General features: G+C 36.9%; 1 protein-coding gene across 2 annotated transcripts in view; it reads left to right on the top strand.

The window, feature by feature from the left end:
• LOC137252150 (GTP-binding protein Rhes) overlaps window positions 1-17,355 on the top strand; it is a 235,748-nt gene extending 218,393 nt beyond the window's left edge. For both annotated transcript variants that reach the window (XM_067787475.1, XM_067787474.1), the window contains exons 6-7: window positions 10,840-11,023; window positions 16,677-17,355. In XM_067787475.1, coding sequence (XP_067643576.1) covers window positions 10,840-11,023; window positions 16,677-17,079 — 587 coding nt within the window. In that variant the 3' untranslated portion in view covers window positions 17,080-17,355. The remainder of the gene's footprint in view (window positions 1-10,839; window positions 11,024-16,676) is intronic.
• Window positions 17,356-17,926: the final 571 nt, after the last annotated feature.

The raw sequence follows: 17,926 nt of genomic DNA, 5'->3' as shown, positions 1-17,926 counted from the left end.
ATCATCCAGCGTTCGATATCGACTTGAAGTATCGAATCAAGCAGTTTCGAATTACGGAAAGCCACCCCAGATCATTGACTTCATCCTCGTCTAATTCATCTGCTTCGTAAACTTCTATCAGCCTCGCAACTTTGTGTGTCTTATTGCCAGAAACTGATAATCCTTGTTGTTGCATCAAACGTTTCAGCTGATCCACCTTGAGTGTTGAAAATTTAATTTTACTTGCCATTAGTACGCGTTGATTCTGCACAATTGCAGTTTCCTTTTCGTTTTTAATAACCGGAGCAAATATTAAATATCACCTTACTTGTTGCTTGCTGAAATCTTTTTTTTTCCTTTTTCCGCGTTACACCAATTTTTGGTCTCCGTTTTTCGCCACGATGATTCGTGCTCCAAAAATTACCAACGTTGCTCGGTTGTGTTGTCAACTGACTGTTCAATTCCCAACACAAAGCATTCACATATATAAATACGTATGCTTCTCTTACTGGGATGAATACTGTGAGCGTCTATCGCTCAGTCCCTCTCTCACTATTCACGGCTGCTACAAAAACTGTGTAGCAAATAGCAGAATTTCAATGCCTTTTGGTGGTTGTTTTTTATTATTTTTTTCCTTTACAGGCGCCACTGCGACTGTCCGTATGCTAGCGGAATTGCTCTGCCGCTGCGCAATTGGTTTTGTTGTTGCTGATTTTTCTATGAAAAAAAATATACTTGCAACGGCTGGTTCAATTTTAAAATTTGCGTGGTTTGTTGCTGCCTCTGCAATTTCACGTTGATTCCTGTGAAATTTGTTCGCGATCCCCTTCTGATTGTTGTCAAGGATGACTCGGTACCGATTTAATGTTAATTATTACATACATATTGTAACGAATTTTCTGCAAATCCTCTTATTTGCAATCCTCTCCTAAGTTCGAATCACTAAACTGTTGAATAAATAACTCCAATATTGAATAATGGAAAAATGGCCTTTATTAAAGTACTTCACAATAACACTTATACTTTGCTACTCGCTGGCTTAATAACCAAACTGACTGATAACTCAAATGAAACTCTACTATTGGCCGCCAGATCGCGTGCTTAATCAAACTGATTGATTGCTCAACTCAAACTGAACTACTTTTTACTCGCTTGTGCCGCTTTTATAGTTTACGCTGCATACATCTAGGCTCTTCTATTTCCAGAACTTACCAACTATTTCGAGTGTTTATAGTTCTCATATAGTTTCTACTTGTTTACAATTTTCTACTTTTCAGCGTCTCTCAGATGTATGTGAGTTTGTAGTTTACAGTCTCTCGCACACACATAGGCGTATAAGTAAATGCATCTGTGTGTAACATCTTTCGGCTGCCTTATATATGTGTATACATGATTTGATTATTGACGTAAATACTGCTTATCGTGGCCTTGGCATCGCCTTAGTGATGGTATAACTTAGTGATGTTAATATCCGTGACAATATATATCAATATGTATTTATAGAATATAAATTATAAAATTAAAAAGAAGTACATGAATGAATATAAAATTATGATTTTATTAATGCGGCATACACTCGCCGGCATGGTTAACACGTCCGCTCGCTACGAAATAACACGACTGACTAACGATAACACTTCCCAAAGCCTTCGGGGAGCAACCTTATCGCTACAACAAATACAACAACGACTGACTAAAGCTGGAGACATTGATGCTTTATCGGTAACCGTATCGGTAACCTTATAACAGCTGATTCGACCAACCTTATGGGAATCAATGCAATCGATTATTGGTGCCGTTAAAGTCGTAACCGTATCGTAGCCAACCAATTGGTTTTTGGTTTACCGTCGTAACGATAAACAGCTGATTACGTTAGAGATACGACAAACGGCACCAATGACTCCCGCTTAACTCGTACTTGACATTAGCCGTTTTTTTTTTACACGCGTATACGTTTCGTTTGCGCGTGAAAAAAAACGCCTATCCTCGCTTAGATAATGCTTAGGAAACTCATCTAGCGGCCGTGGTTAAACAACTAGCTACAGCAACAGGGTGTAGCGAAAAGCGGAGACACAACCCTCTGTTGAATTTCTGTGTATAACATATACCTGAATCAGTTGTGATAAATAGTGAACGCGCATAGAATACACAGAAGTAGTGCAGAGGGTGAAACATATACACATATTTCAGTTACATCTGCGTAAAATGCGTATTGAAATTTAGTAGTACTAATTTAATACATAGCAAATTCACAGGTGTATTTAAAGTTTGTCGCTTAGCAGTCCATATAAAGTTTAAGCGTAAACGTATATAGATGAGAAAAAAACACGGCTAGTAGTAAGAATTTGTTTGTGTAAGCAAGCGTGTTTGTATTGGTGAGTTTGGCTTGTGTGGCCTTTAGTGGTAAATCTCCAGCTGGCATTTGCGTCCATTTTATATAAATACAAAAAAGAGATTGGCTTTTTGTATGCAGACTTTTCTTGTACACAAATTAACAAATAAACATTTATTCATATATACATACATTCATACATACAAACATCTGTATATATTAGATTAATATTATTGGGCATTCTCTGAATAGAAATTGTTGGAAGGATATTTATGCTTCAAGTTGACACGGTCAGGTTAGGGGCTATCAAATAAGAGTTTTTTGTATAGCTTTATGTGTATTTGAGTTGGTTATTTATTTGTTCTCTTGATTTACTCTTAGAAAATAAATACCTATTATAATTTTCAAAGGTATAAATATATTTTTCTATTTTTGCACAGTTGCTGAGTAGGAGAAAGAATTTGATAAAAATCTCTTGTATGACTAAATTTGAATTATGTGCAAAACTGACGTCATAAAATCATTAAGTTCCCTTTAAAAGACTTTAAGCGGGGAGTACTTAAAATGTAAAACTATATAAAATTCTATAACGACAACTGATTTCTCTGCTCTGTTCTTGGGTGTAATTTTTTTTGTATCAACTCAACATCCTGAAACGCACTTTCGCTTTTCACGACTCTGATAGAGTTTGTGATGAGGAATGACTGGCGTAATTTGCTTAGCAACGGCTAAAACCGCCTAAGCATTTAGGCGCCAATTAATAACGATGATGATGCAATTTATAAATTGATTTGCAAGAGTTGTTCTATTTGCACATTTAAACAGGTAAGAAAGTCTAAGCTCGGGCGAAACCGAACATTATATACCCAGCTCTCCGGGGTTATCTTAATAATATTGTGACGAATATTAGTGACACTAAGTGATACTCACATCACTAGTCTGATGCTAAGTAATTGCAGCTACAACAACAATAAAGCAAGTAGTCACTTGTATCTACATAAACGAATCAATCATTATGTCTACACATATGTGTGTAGACGCAGCGGAGAGAGACGCACAAATAAATGCACATATCTGAGATACTCCCGAAAGTATGCAATCATTTGTGCAAGTATCACTCACATATACACGCGCATGGGCTTTGCGAGAAGCTATAAAATCGTACATCTGTAGTTAAAACTGGTAATTTTATAGCTGATAACTAACTAGTAAATTCTAGAAGTAGAAGCGCCTAGAAATATGTCAACGAGGAAACCAAACAGTATAAAAAGCAGCAACAGATGAGGCACGACAATCAGTTTGATTTAAGCAAGCTATCAGTTGCGAAGTGTAAGTGTTATTGTGAAGTACTTTAATAAAGGCCATTTTGCATTATTGAATAGTGGAGTTATTTATTCAACAGTTAAGTGATTCGAACGTTAGTAGAAGGTTGCAAGTAAGAGGAATTGCACTAAATTCGTTACAGTTGGTGTCAGAGGAAAAATTGTTGTATAAATTCCAGAGGATAACAAGGACATGGCAAAGTTAAGTGAATTGAAGATCCAGCAACTGAAGAAGGATCTGGAGAGCTGTGAAATGAATACAACCGGCATTAAAGTCGAGCTTCAGGAGGCAATGGAAGCAGAAGGAATTAACGTGGAAGAGTATGTTTTTCCTCTTGATGTCCACGAAACAACAACAAAAATTGAAGAGAAAAACGTAACTTCGCAGACAGTTCCGAGCACAGATTTTGGCTGCAATATCTGCTCAAACATCGACAATGGCATCTCAACTGGATTCATAGGAGACAAAGATTGATGCACAAGAAACGCATATTTCAGAAATGTCGACACAGATTACATCAAAGATGGAAACACAACTGAAAGAAAAAGAGGCACGCATAACAGTACAACTCGAAGCGCAAGAGGCGCGTATATCATCAAAACTCGAAGCGCGTATGTATGAGAAAATAACGCAGTTTGAGGAAAAAATCAAAGCAGAGGTGGATGCTTTGAGAGGTCGTATACAGGAGTTGAAATTAAATCGCCCAGCTGTTTCAGCAAGCAATCCAAAGGTAAAAACACCATCCTTTGACGGTTCTGTTCCTTTCCAAGTCTTTAAGCTACAGTTTGAGAAGACCGCAGCAGTGTACAACTGGAATGCTGAAGATAAAGTTTCTGCACTGTTCATGGCATTGAAAGGGCCTGCAGCTGAGATTTTACAAACAATTCCAGATGGCGAACGGAACTGTTATGTAGCATTGATCGGCGCTATAAAGAGACGATACAGAACTGAGTATAGGAGACAGATATACCAAATGGAGTTACTGAACCGCTTCCAGAGGCCTGGTGAAACATTGCAAGAGTTTGCGTCGGATGTTGGAAGGCTGGCACATTTAGCGAATGCGGACGCACCCGTGGAATACGCCGAAAGGGTAATTCTGAGCTTTATAAATGGCATACGGGACGTCGAAACAAAGCGAGCTACATACGCAAACCCAAATCCAACATCCGCAGAAACGGTGTCACAATCTCTGATTCAGGAAACAGCGGCGCTTCTGTGTAAGCCAGTTTTCAAAGTACGCCGTGTGGAAATAGAAAGGCCAGAGTGGGTAAACGCAATTTTAGAAGCTTTAAATGGAACGCAACAGAAGAATGATGGTGCAATCAAATGTTTCAAGTGCAGTAACCCAGGTCACATTGCTCGTCATTGCAGCACCGGTCCTGGTTGTTCCTACTTGGGTTGCCGTAAACTCAAAGCTGGAGGAGATGAGCAAGAGCGAGTCAAATGTTAAGATAGAAAACTTGACCCATCTATTGAATGTCCTGTGATATCTGTGTCGCAAATTGGAAGGAAATCAAGCTGTCTTACCGTCAGAGGGAATGTCGATGGCAAAGAACGTGTACTGACTGTAGATACGGGCGCATCTCATTCCTTGATTCGATCTGATTTGGTCAACAGGAGAGTAAAGTCATTACCTGGAGCAAGGTTGCGTACGGTCACTGGGGAGTATAACCAAGTCCTGGGAGAAGTGATCTGTGAAGTCTTAATTGGGAAGGTCATGGCTCTACACAAATTCGTTGTGGTGGAGATCGTTGATGGAGTCATATAGGGAGTGGACTTCTTAGTTGACCATGACATCAGGATCGATATGCGTAGAAAGATTATGCGCTATAAAAACAAGGATGTGCCACTTAACTCAGTTTGGAGAAAGGGTTCAACAGTAGGCGGGTGCTGGTGGAGGAGATTCGACAAAGACAACAAAAGTCAAGGAAAGTAGATCGGGCAAAGGTTGATGGAACGAATGGGTCAAAAAACCGAAGGTACCTTCGAGATAAACACTGGCATTGTATACCCCTAATAGACGCATTAAAACGAACGAAAGCATTTCCCAGAAAGAATGCAAGGGTAGTTTCAAGCCAGGGCGCATTACTGATGGGAAACGTCGGAACGATACTGATTATGTGAAGCCAATCCGTCAAGAGCAAGCTCTACAAGGTAGTTCATTGGCCAAACAACAGAGTTCGAGGGAACGATCCAGGATAATGAGTAGTAAGATGAATCGCAGGTACGATGAGAACAATAATTCGGAAGGTTTCTTCGAGAGAGATTTGGTACTGCTATACAACCCTCACCGACGGAAAGGTGTTCCATCCAAATTTTGGTGCAGTTGGGAAGGCCCGTGCAGAGTTGTGAAGAGGATCAGTGATGTCATCTACCGCATACAAACAACTGGGAAACCACGAAATAGAAGGGTGGTTCAATTGGAGAGGCTAGCAGCGGTTAGATCGAGAGATTTGTCTGATCGGGACGATCAAACTTAGGTGGAAGGCAGTGTGACGAATATTAGTGACACTAAGTGATACTCACATCACTAGTATGATGCTAAGTAATTGAAGCCACAACAACAACAAAGCAAGCAATCACTTGTATCTATATAAACGAATCAATCATTATGTCTACGCATATGTACGTACGCGTAGCGGAGACAGACGCACAAATAAATGAATATATCTGAGATACTCCCGAAAGTATGCAATCATTTGTGCAAGTATCACTCACATATACACGCGCATGGGCTTTGCGAGAAGCTATAAAATAGTGCATCTGTAGTTATAGCTGGTAATTTTATAGCTGATAACTAACTAGTAAATTCTAGAAGTAGAAGCGCCTAGAAATATGTCAACGAGGAAACCAAACAGTATAAAAAGCAGCAAAAGTTGAGGCACGACAATCAGTTTGATTTAAGCAAGCTATCAGTTGCGAAGTATAAGTGTTATTGTGAAGTACTTTAATAAAGGCTATTTTGCATTATTCAATATTGGAGTTATTTATTCAACAGTTTAGTGATTCCAACGTTAGTAGAAGGTTGCAAATAAGGGGAATTGCACTAAATTCGTTGCAATATTATAAATGCGAAAGGATGAAATTAGGATCAAATTTGGGACACATGCAGCCAATAGTCTAGAAGAATCTACTAGCTATATTTTTTGGAAAATGGGGGAGTTCCTCAGTTATAACTTAAAGTTATAACTTAATTATTGTATTTTTTCGTCTTTGTGACTGAATCACGCCAGAACGGCTACACGGATTTTTATGAAATTTGGGACAGGACAATAGTCTACTGCGAAATTTTTCTCGAACATGGAAAGGGCGACTATTCCGATATCATGTTGTGACCCTTCCGGTAACATCTCGAGATGGTTTTTGGGATCCGTCCGGGATAAGTGGGCTTACTTTAATAGCCCAGAAATTTTATTTTCTACTTGCGGACGAAGCTGCGTGTAAAGGCTAGTATATACCTACATACGTTGATGTGGATTACATATAGAGAGAAACGGCTTCTAGTTTACAGCTTGGAAAACTTTCATGTTTTCTGCATTTAATTGTGGGCGGGACTAGGCCCATTTTTGAAAAGTTTACAAAATGTTTTGTTTTTTTTGTGTTTGAGTTAAAATATCAATATAATTTACTTAAATACCGTAAGGGTGATTTATATTGCCATTACTCTTTAAAAGCAATTTATTTTCAAGTGGGCGTGGTCACCAACCGATTTTGTCAAATTATTTCCTAAAGGCAATCATCATGCCCAAATCTCAATGGCTTTTGATTTACCCTTTGCAAATTTTTTTTAAATTTCTTCCTCTGAATGTGGGTGGTGACCCGCCTATTTTCCAATATATTAACAAGCTTATTTTTATACTCAGTTGAGCAGAGCTCACAGAGCATATTAACTTTGATTGGATAACGGTTGGTTGTACAGGTATAAAGGAATCAAGATAGATATAGACTTCCATATATCAAAATCATCAGTATCGAAAAAAAATTTGATTGAGCCATGTCCGTCCATCCGTCCGTCCGTCTGTCCATTAACATGATAACTTGAGTAAATTTTGAGGTATCTTGAGGAAATTTGGTATGTAGATTCCTGGGCAATCATCTCAGATCGCTATTTTTAAATGAATGATATCGGACTATAACCACGCCCACTTTTTCGATATCGAAAATTTCGAAAAACCTAAAAAATGCGATAATGCATTGCCAAAGGCGGATAAAGCAATGAAACTTGGTAGATGGGTTGACGTTATGACGCAGAATAGAAAATTAGTAAGATTTTTGACAATGGGCACGGCACCGCCCACTTTTACAAGAAGGTAATTTAAAAGTTTTGCAAGCTGTAATTTGGCAGTCGGATGAAGAACACGCCCACTTTTTAAAAAAAATTTTTTTTTTAATCAAATTTTAACAAAAAATTTAATATCTTTACTGTGTATAAGTAAATTAAGTCAAAATTCAACTCCGGTAATGATATGATGCAACAAAATACAAAAATAAAAGAAAATTTCAAAATGGGCGTGGCTCCGCCCATTTTCATTTAGTTTGTCTAGAATACTTTTAATGCCATAAGTCGAACAAAAATTTACCAATCCTTCTTAAATTGGGTAGGGGCATAGATTCTATGACGGTAACTATTTTCTGTGAAAATGGGCGAAATCGGTGGAAGCCACGGCCAGTTTTTATACACAGTCCACCGTCTGTCCTTCCGATCGGCCGTTAACACGATAACTTGAGCAAAAACCGATATATCTTTATTAAACTTAGTCCACGTACTTATCTGAACTCTCTTTATCTTGGTATAGAAATTGGCCGAAATCCGACTTTAACCACGCCCACTTTATCGATATCGAAAATTACGAAAAATAAAAAAAATGCCATAATTCTATACCAAATACTAAAAAGGGAAGAAACATGGTATTTGGATTGGTTTATTGACGCAAAATATAACTTTAGAAACAACTTTGTAAAACGGGTGTGACACCTACCATATTAAGTAGAAGGAAATGAAAAAGTTCGACAAGGCGAAATTAACAGCCTTTGGAATCTTGGCAGGAATAATGTTCGTGGTATTGCATATATAAATAAATTAGCAGTACCCGACAGATGATTTTCTGGATCACCCTGGTCCACATTTTGGTCGATATCGCGAAAACGCCTTCACATATAAATCTAAGAGCCACTCGCTTTTAAAACCCTCATTAATACTTTTAATTTGATATCCATATCGTACAAACACATTCTAGAGTCACCCCTTGCCCACCCTAATGACGATATCTCGAAAAGGCGTCCACCTATAGAACTAATGCCCACTCCCTCTTAATATGCTCAGTAATACCTTTCGTTTGATACCCATATCGTACAAACATTCTAGAGTCACCCTTGGTCCACCTTTATGGCGATATCTAGAAAAGGCGTCCGCCTATAGAACTAAGGATTACTCCCTTTTAAAATACTCATTACCACCTTTCATTTGATACCCATATCGTACAAACACATTCTGGAGTCACCCCTGGACCACCCTAATCGCGATATTTCGAAAAAGCGTCCACCTATAGACCTAATGCCCACTCCCTCTTAAAATACTCAGTAACACCTTTCGTTTGATACCCATATCGTACAAACATTCTAGAGTCACCCCTGGCCCACCCTAATGGCGATATCTCGAAAAGGCGTCCACCTATAGACCTAATGCCCACTCCCTCTTAAAATGCTCAGTAACACCTTTCCTTTGATACCCATATCGCACAAACATATTCTAGAGTCACCCCTGGTCCACCTTTATGGCGATTTCTCGAAAAGGCGTTCACCTATAGAACTAAAGCCCATTCCCTTTTAAAATACTCATTACCACCTTTCATTTGATACTCATATCGTAGAAACACATTCTAGAGTCACCCCTGGCCCACCTTAATGGCGATATCTCGAAAAGTTGTCCACCGATAGACCTAAGGCCCACTCCCTCTTAAAATTCTCAGTAACACCTTTCATTTGATACCCATATCATACAAACAAATTCTAGAGTCAGCCCTGGTCCACCTTTATGGCGATATCCCTAAATGGCTTCCATCCATAGAACTATGGCCTACTCTCTCTTAAAATACTCTTTAATACCTTCCATTTCATACAACCACATTCCAGGGTTACCCTAGGTTCATTTTCCTACATGATGATTTTCCTTATTTTGTCTCCATAGCTCTCAAATGAGTATGTAATGTTCGGTTACACCCGAACTTAGCCTTCCTTACTTGTTTATTGTAAAATCAATCCACATCTCAAGTTTCATCAATTAATAGGTGTTTGGTAATGTATTATAGCATTTTTCAAGGTTTCGATAGAGATTTTTCTGCGGCCTGATAAGTCAGCATACTGAATTTCGTAAAAATATCTCAATTTTTACTTAAGTTATCGTGTTAAGGGACGGCGGATGAACGAACATGGCTAAATGAAAATACTATTTGGTGCTGAAAATTTTGATATATGTTAGTCTTTATCTACCTCGATTCCTTTATGCCCAATCAAATTTATTATACCCTTATCCACAAGTACACGCTGGGTATAAAAACCCATATGTGGGCCTATAAATTTTAAGTACAGCAGCGGACAAAAAAAAAAGCAGTGGGATTTTTTTTTCTTTTTTCAAATTTCGTCAACTTCTTCTTTTCTTATTTTAAATATTTTAAGAAAAGCTTCTATGAATTTTATAACTGAGACTAACCAAACCAATCTAAAAAGCGTTCTCGTAAAAATTTGGAACAATTATACGAAATTTTTGAACTATTTATTTGGAGTTCTCTGAAAAAAGTTCAAGTTATAGGTCTCGCGAAATTTTATTTAATTTTTGACGTGTTTTTTCCGAAGGCTGTTTTAGGGGCTCAACGAGTCATATTTTCTCGTGTTAACCATAATTCGTAAGGCTCTTATATCTTTGTTCACTTTAGTGATTAGCAATTAACCTGAGTGCCATTGCGAAATTTTTTGTATTATATAACGGTGAATTCGAATGTCAGTGATTGCGACGCAAAGTGTCACAATGTCATATGTAATCTGGCCCTAAGATTTTCCTCCATACAAATGGTGAAACATCTTTTGTATGATTTCTTTATTATTTTTATTAACTATTTTGTTATTTGTTTTTTAGTGGCATAAAAATATCCTTGCTATATCGTCAGATGTAATAATTATTATTCTAAAATTTTTCCCTCTCATTTCAGGTGATATATTCATATTAGTGTTTAGCATGGATTCACGCGAATCTTTCGAAGAAGTAGTGCGATTACGTGAAAATATACTCGAAACAAAATGGGCGGCTTTAAATCCGGGCTCTGGTATGAAAAAGAAAAGTTTACCAAAAATTCCAATGGTTATTGCGGGAAATAAATGTGATCGGGAACCGAAGTAAGTTATAGAATCAATTGCAATATATCGAAACCTGGGCGAAATAGCACGACAAATTGGCTGCCACTTCGAAAGGCATCTCAAACTTTTTCCAAAAACGCCCAGAATTTAAAAATAAAAGTTATTATTCATAAACATAAAGCAGATCAGAATAAAAGCAAAAACCTGCTGCAGGACTGGTTAGCCATTTGAATGAATATGTTTTTCTTATGCCAAGGGAATCTTCACTGGCCTCTAGCTCTTAATCTGGTTTTCAACTTTAACGAAACCGGAATTAGAAAATTGAGCGCGGCAGGCAAAAAACTGAATGGAAAAACGCTTGATTTCAAACTTTCTCCTGTTTTTAACCGGTTTTATTTAGCTTGAGTTCACAGGCAGGCAGGCCGCATGCACGGCCGCACGGCCGTTGTGAACGAATCTTGTAATTGAAATTTAAGTAACTTCCCGATAAACTACAAGCTTGGAACTTGGAATATAGTTCAGACCCCGATGACAATGCAATAATAAGAAAAAAATCGCCGCTAGGTGGCGCGAGGATCGAGCTATTCGCAAAATTCGCATTTGTGGTCCGATTTGGCTCATATTTGGAACACATAATACATGGAAGAATAGAAATCGACCTTTTGAAATCGCCGCTAGGTGGCGCAAGGATCGAGATATTCGCAAAAATCGTGTTTCTGGTCCGATTTGATTTGGTCCATATTTGGAACACATAATACATGCATGAATAGAAAGCGACTTATGGTGCCCGATTTGGCTCATATTTGGAACAAATATTGCATACAGTCCAGTAGAAGTGACATCAAAATATTTTGGAGTTGGAGGAGGGACAAGCATACGTGGCGCAGAGTCGAGTAAAGTCTTTCGAAGGATTATGTATTGAGGACGTAGGTCGTAACAAATTGTCAGGAAAGAGTCCTTGTAATAATGAGTCACTAAATGAACTAAATAGAATTAAATAAAGACTAAAAGCTTGAAAATAAAATAATTAAAAAAAATTTAAGTTAAACGGTTTTATAGAAAAAACAATACTTACATGAAATAATAACAATACGAAAAGCTAGAAAATAATTAGGTAGGTCCTAGGTACTAGTCATCACACTCCTTATCAATCTAGGGCGTTGATCAGATAATTAAATAAAAGCGTTGGGCGCGTCATATTTCTATTGATAGTCATAAGCAAAACCAACTGAACCTTAACATTTTTAGAAATTTCACGCGCCCAAAGCTTTTATTTAATTATCTGATCAACGCCCTAGATTGATAAGGAATGTGATGACTAGTACCTAGGACCTACCTAATTATTTTCTAGCTTTTCGTATTGTTATTATTTCATGTAAGTATTGTTTTCAATAAAACCGTTTAACTTAAAAATTTTTTTTAATTATTTTATTTAGTTGATCTCAAAGAGAAACTCATTGGGCAAAGTTTAATTCAATTTTCATTCGAACGAGACCAAAATGTAGGAAAAGGAGCGCCATATCCGAAAATCACAAATAAAATAAATTGCATTTTATATTCGCACGAAGCAAACCATATTGAAAATAATAAAACAGCACAGTAAATGTTGCCAGCATTTTAATACGTGGAGCTGTGAAACAAAATAATTGACCTTATGGCCACTTGAGAAAAAAGGTGATCATTACGGAAGACTAGAATGGTCATAATGTCAATCTCATTGACACTGTAACCAGTGGAAATTTGACGTTGGGACTATTTCATATTGCGTTACTTCAATTGACGTTGGCCCTTCGAAGTGGTCATAAGAGCACTTAACTATATGTTCGTTGACCTTATGTCACCTTTCCAGGACATCACACTATCTCTATACCAATGCTTCTCTATCCGTTACATTTTTTAAACCTTCAAGGTCTTTAATATTGAATGTTCTAGTGTGGTCCTTGGGAAGCTAGGTGAAAGGGATCAGCTCTCTCTGCCTTCTTATACTCGGCGTGCTTTGCACACAGAGTATATTAACTTTGATTGGATAACGGTTGGTTGTATAGGTATAAACGATTCGGGATAGATATAGACTTCCATATATCAAAATCATCAGTATCGAATAAAAATTTGATTGAGCCATGTCCGTCCGTCCGTTAGCACGATAACTTGAGTAAATATTCAGATATCTTCACCAAATGTGGCACACTGGCTTATCTTGACTCAGAATAGATGAGTATTGAAAATGAGCGAAATCGGATGATAACCACGCCCACTTTTTATGTATATAACATTTTGGAAAACACATAAAACCTGATTATTAAGTAAATAATACACCTAGAATGCTAAAATTTTACATGTGGACTGATATTGAGACTCTTGAAAAAAATTTGGAAAAAATGTGATAAAATCAATTTTACAAATATTATTAATCATAAATCAAAAATCGTTAAACCTATCGTAACAAAATTCGGCAGAGATGTTGCCTTTACTATAGGGAATGCTTTGAAAAAAAAAATTAACGAAATCGGTTAAAAACCACGCCCACTTTTATATAAAAGATTTTTCAAAGGGTCGTGGACGAATAAAATAAGCTATATCTTTGCAAAGAAAAGCTTTATATCAATGTTATTTCATTTCCCAAGTGGATTTACAACAATAAATAGGAAAAATTTCAAATCTAAAAAAATGGGCGTGTCACCGGCCCTTTTATGACTAAGCAATTTTCTATGTTTCGGAAGCCATAACTCGAAGAAAAATTAACGGATCGTAAAATTGTGTACACAATTGCTTTCTGCAGCAGAAAATATTTCTAGTAAAAATGGACGGGATCGGTTAAAGACCACGGCAACTTAGATATAAAACAAGTTTAAAAGGGTCGTAGACTAGAATAATAAGCTATAACTGGGGAGACATTTTTTTTAAACGGGCGATGCCACGCGTTATGTAGAAAAGTAATTTATCTGAAATGAAATGTACAATTGAAGCTCACGCTGAGTATATAGTGTTCGGTTACACCCGTACTTAGAAACCTTTACTTGTTTATATTGCGAAGCTAGATTACATCGCCTCTGTCAAACTCTCATATCAATTAACCATTAAATAAGGTGTAGTAGCATTAAATCAAGGAGTACCTAAATTGCCGCCGTTGAGCAAATACATGTGGCCCAGATATGTAAACACTTGCCAAGCTTTGAAATTGTTAATGTTTCTATTCTCGCGAGAGGTATTCCGGACGCCCATTCGATCGCTCTATATATACGGGATATAACTGTCATGGCCCGCCTTCATCTAAAAATCCTACGGCTGCTTCCCTATGATTAGACTGAGCTACGTATGTAGACAGTTTTTTGTTGCTGTAGCTTTATATATGTTGTTATCAATATATTTTCTCCTTAGAATTTTGCAGTAAAATATTGTCCCCATTTCATTTCATTCACATTCTCCAAAAGTACTCATTACAATGTAATTTGGCTAATTTTCCGAAGAATCGTTTGTCTGGCTAAGGCAATGATGACCGAGTTATTGGGGTTGATACTTGGTCCTACCATACTTTTTTATGTCGAAAAACATTTAAATAAATAATAAATGCAAGGCATGATAACCTCTGAACAGATCTTAGACTGAGCTTCTCTTCCAATTTGCGTCGCGTTCCATTTAATTTTTCCTACCAATTGGCGGGATGAGAACTACATGTTTTACATGTTTTACGAAAGGCATCTGTAAGGCAGATGAGTTTTCACTGGAAAGATTTTCATGACAGAAATACACTCGGAGTATTTACCAAACACTTTCGAGGAGCGACCCCTAATTGAAAAAACTTGTTTTTAAATTTTTGATGATACTTTGCCCGGGATTTGAACCCAGTACCCTCGATGTGGGAAGCGGAGCACGCTTCCACCACACCACGGTGGCCACCTGCCATAGGCAGACATTACTTATATAAAGCAAGTAAGGAAGGATAAGTTCGGGTGTAACCGAACATTACATACTCAGCTGAGAGCTTTGGGGACAAAATAAGGGAAAATCACCATGTAGGAAAAGAACCTAGGGAAACCCTGGAATATATTTGTATGACATGGGTATCAAATGGAAGGTATTAAAGAGTATTTTAAAAGGGAGTGGGCCATAGTTCTACAGGTGGACGCCATTTCGCGATATCGTCATAAAGGTGGACCAGGGGTGACTCTAGAATGTGCTTGCACGATATGGGAATCAAATGAAAGGCGTTAATGAGTATTTTAAAAGGTAGTGGGCCTTAGCTCTATAGGAAGATGTCTTTTCGAGATATCGCCATAAAGGTGGACCAGGGGTGACTCTAGAATGTGTTTGTATGATATGGATATCAAATTAAATGTATTAATGAGGGGTTTAAAAGGAAGTGGCCCTTAGTTGTATATGTGAATTACCATGTTTCATCCCTTTTGCATATTTGGTATAGAATTATAGCATTTTTTTTCATTTTTCGTAATTTTCGATATCGATAAAGTGGGCGTGGTCATAGTCGGATTTCGGCTATTTCTACACCAAGATAAAGTGATCTAAGTTTAGTAAAGATATATCGAATTTTGCTCAAGTTATCGTGTTAACGGCCGAACGGAAGGACAGACGGTCGACTGTGTATAAAAAATGGGCGTGGCTTCAACCGATTACAGTTATCGTCATAGAATCTATGCCCCTACCAAATTTCACAAGGATTGGTAAATTTTTATTCAACTTATGGCATTAAAAGTATTCTAGACAAATTAAATTAAAACGGGCGGAGCCACGCCCATTTTGAAATTTTCTTTTATTTTTGTATTTTGTTGCACCATGTTATTACTGGAATTGAATGTTAACATAATTTACTTATATACTGTAAAGATATAAAATTTTTTGTTAAAATTTGACTTTTAAAAAAATTTTTTTTAAAAAGTGGGCGTGTTCGTCATCCGATTTTGCTAATTTTTATCTGGCTCACATACAGGAATAGGGGTAACGCTCTTGCCAAATTGCATCATGATATCTTTAACGACTGCCAAATTACAGCTTTCAAAACTTTCAAATTACCTTATTTCAAAAGTGGGCGCTGCCACGCCCTTGTCCAAAATTTTACCAATTTTCTATTTTAGGTCATAAGGTCAACCCACCTACCAAGTTTCATCGTTTTGCCCGTCTTTGGTAATGAATTATCGCACTTTTTCCGTTTTTCGAAATTTTCGATATCGAAAAAGTGGGCGTGGTTATAGTCCGATTTCGTTCATTTTAAATAGCGATCTGAGATGAATGCACAGGAACCTACGTACCAAAATTCACCAAGATACCTCAAAATTTTCTCAAGTTATCGTGTTTACGGACGGACGGACGGACGGGCATGGCTAAATACATTTATTTTTTCGCCCAGATCATTTTGATATATAGAAGTCTATATCTATCTCAATTAGTTTATGCCGTTACGGATTACCGTTATGCGAACAAAGTTAATATACTCTGCTCAGTTGAGTATAATGAAACTATGCATATACACTTGCATAGATTGACTGCCAATTTTTCATTGATCCAAGCCAAACGGTCACAAAAATCATTTTATTTTTTCTAAAGATGTGTCTCGTCTTCGCAGTGATGGTCAAATATTACAAACAATTTTTTATTTTCCTTAATTTTCAATTAAGGATTTTCCAAATAATTTACTCTTCTTTATCTTTCTGTCTCTCCCTCTATCCCTCTCTTACAGAAAAGTTCAACTGGACGAAGTAATGGGCTATATTGCCGGTCAAGATAATTGTTGCGTCTTCGTCGAATGTTCGGCGCGACAAAATTTACGTATCGATGATCTCTTCTATACACTCTTTATGGTTTCGAATTTACCATTGGAAATGGCACCAAATCATCACCGACTTGTCGTATCTGTATTTGGTGCACCATCACCCCTCCCACCGCACACCACCGCAGGTGGTACCAAAAAGAATGCACTTTCGATAAAACGACGTTTTAGTGATGCGTGCGGTGTTGTAGTACCGAATGCACGACGGCCCAGTATACGAACGGATTTGAATTTGATGCGTTCGAAAATGGTGGCTATGAATGAAGGTGAAGGAGCAGGTGCGACGCGTAGAGAATTCTGTGGATTAATGTAAGAATGTATGTGGTTAATATGTAATTTGGAGCCATGACTTGATGAGTATGTGATACAACCGTAGAGCGTTCTAGTTATATTCTTGCACATTAGTAGGTACTGTATATTTATAATAATATAAATCTTAATATATATAAATAAATGTGTATAATGCAAAGAGATAAATAAAACTATAACACATAACAATAAGATATTTAATAAGAAAATTCATTACCAAGGACATTTATAAGCAACATGCAAGAGATTTGATTGATGAAGTTTTGTTATAATTACATATAAAAATATTATTGGGAGCATTAAATTTTTTAGTAGTTATACATAGTTTAGATTTTAAATAAATAGTTAATATTATATTTTTTCATTTTACATGTAGAAATATATTATTTTTCTTATACAATATATCAACAAGAACATAATATTACGTCTCACATCACATATGAGCATCTGTAAATACCATATATCGTATACATACATATTTATCTACATATACTATATGTACTTAAGAGTACTGCATATATAAATTTAAAAAAATTAGGCTGGTCCAAAAAAAATTGTTTTCCTTTTAGTGAAAATAATGTGCAGGAGCTTCTACGTTCTGTAAAGTGATAAAAAGAAAAAAAAAAACTCATACAAAAATTTGTTCAAATGTATGAAAATTCTATTTTTTAAAAGTTTGTGGAAAAAATTGAAACAACTCGACATCAGAATGGACAAGGCCACAGCTGTTTCGATTATATATTAGTCTCTCCAAAGTCCTTTCTCCCGGGAGAGGGATTTGAACCCGCACTCCTGCGATGACAGCCAAAAGGAAACTTATATTTTGAATTTTTAAATTTATTTTTATAAAA

Source organism: Eurosta solidaginis, chromosome 5 (assembly GCF_040869045.1).
Source record: "Eurosta solidaginis isolate ZX-2024a chromosome 5, ASM4086904v1, whole genome shotgun sequence".
Classification (NCBI taxonomy): domain Eukaryota; kingdom Metazoa; phylum Arthropoda; class Insecta; order Diptera; family Tephritidae; genus Eurosta; species Eurosta solidaginis.
The sequence above is the reverse complement of the archived record's forward strand: the minus strand, read 5'-3'. Positions and strand labels throughout refer to the sequence as shown.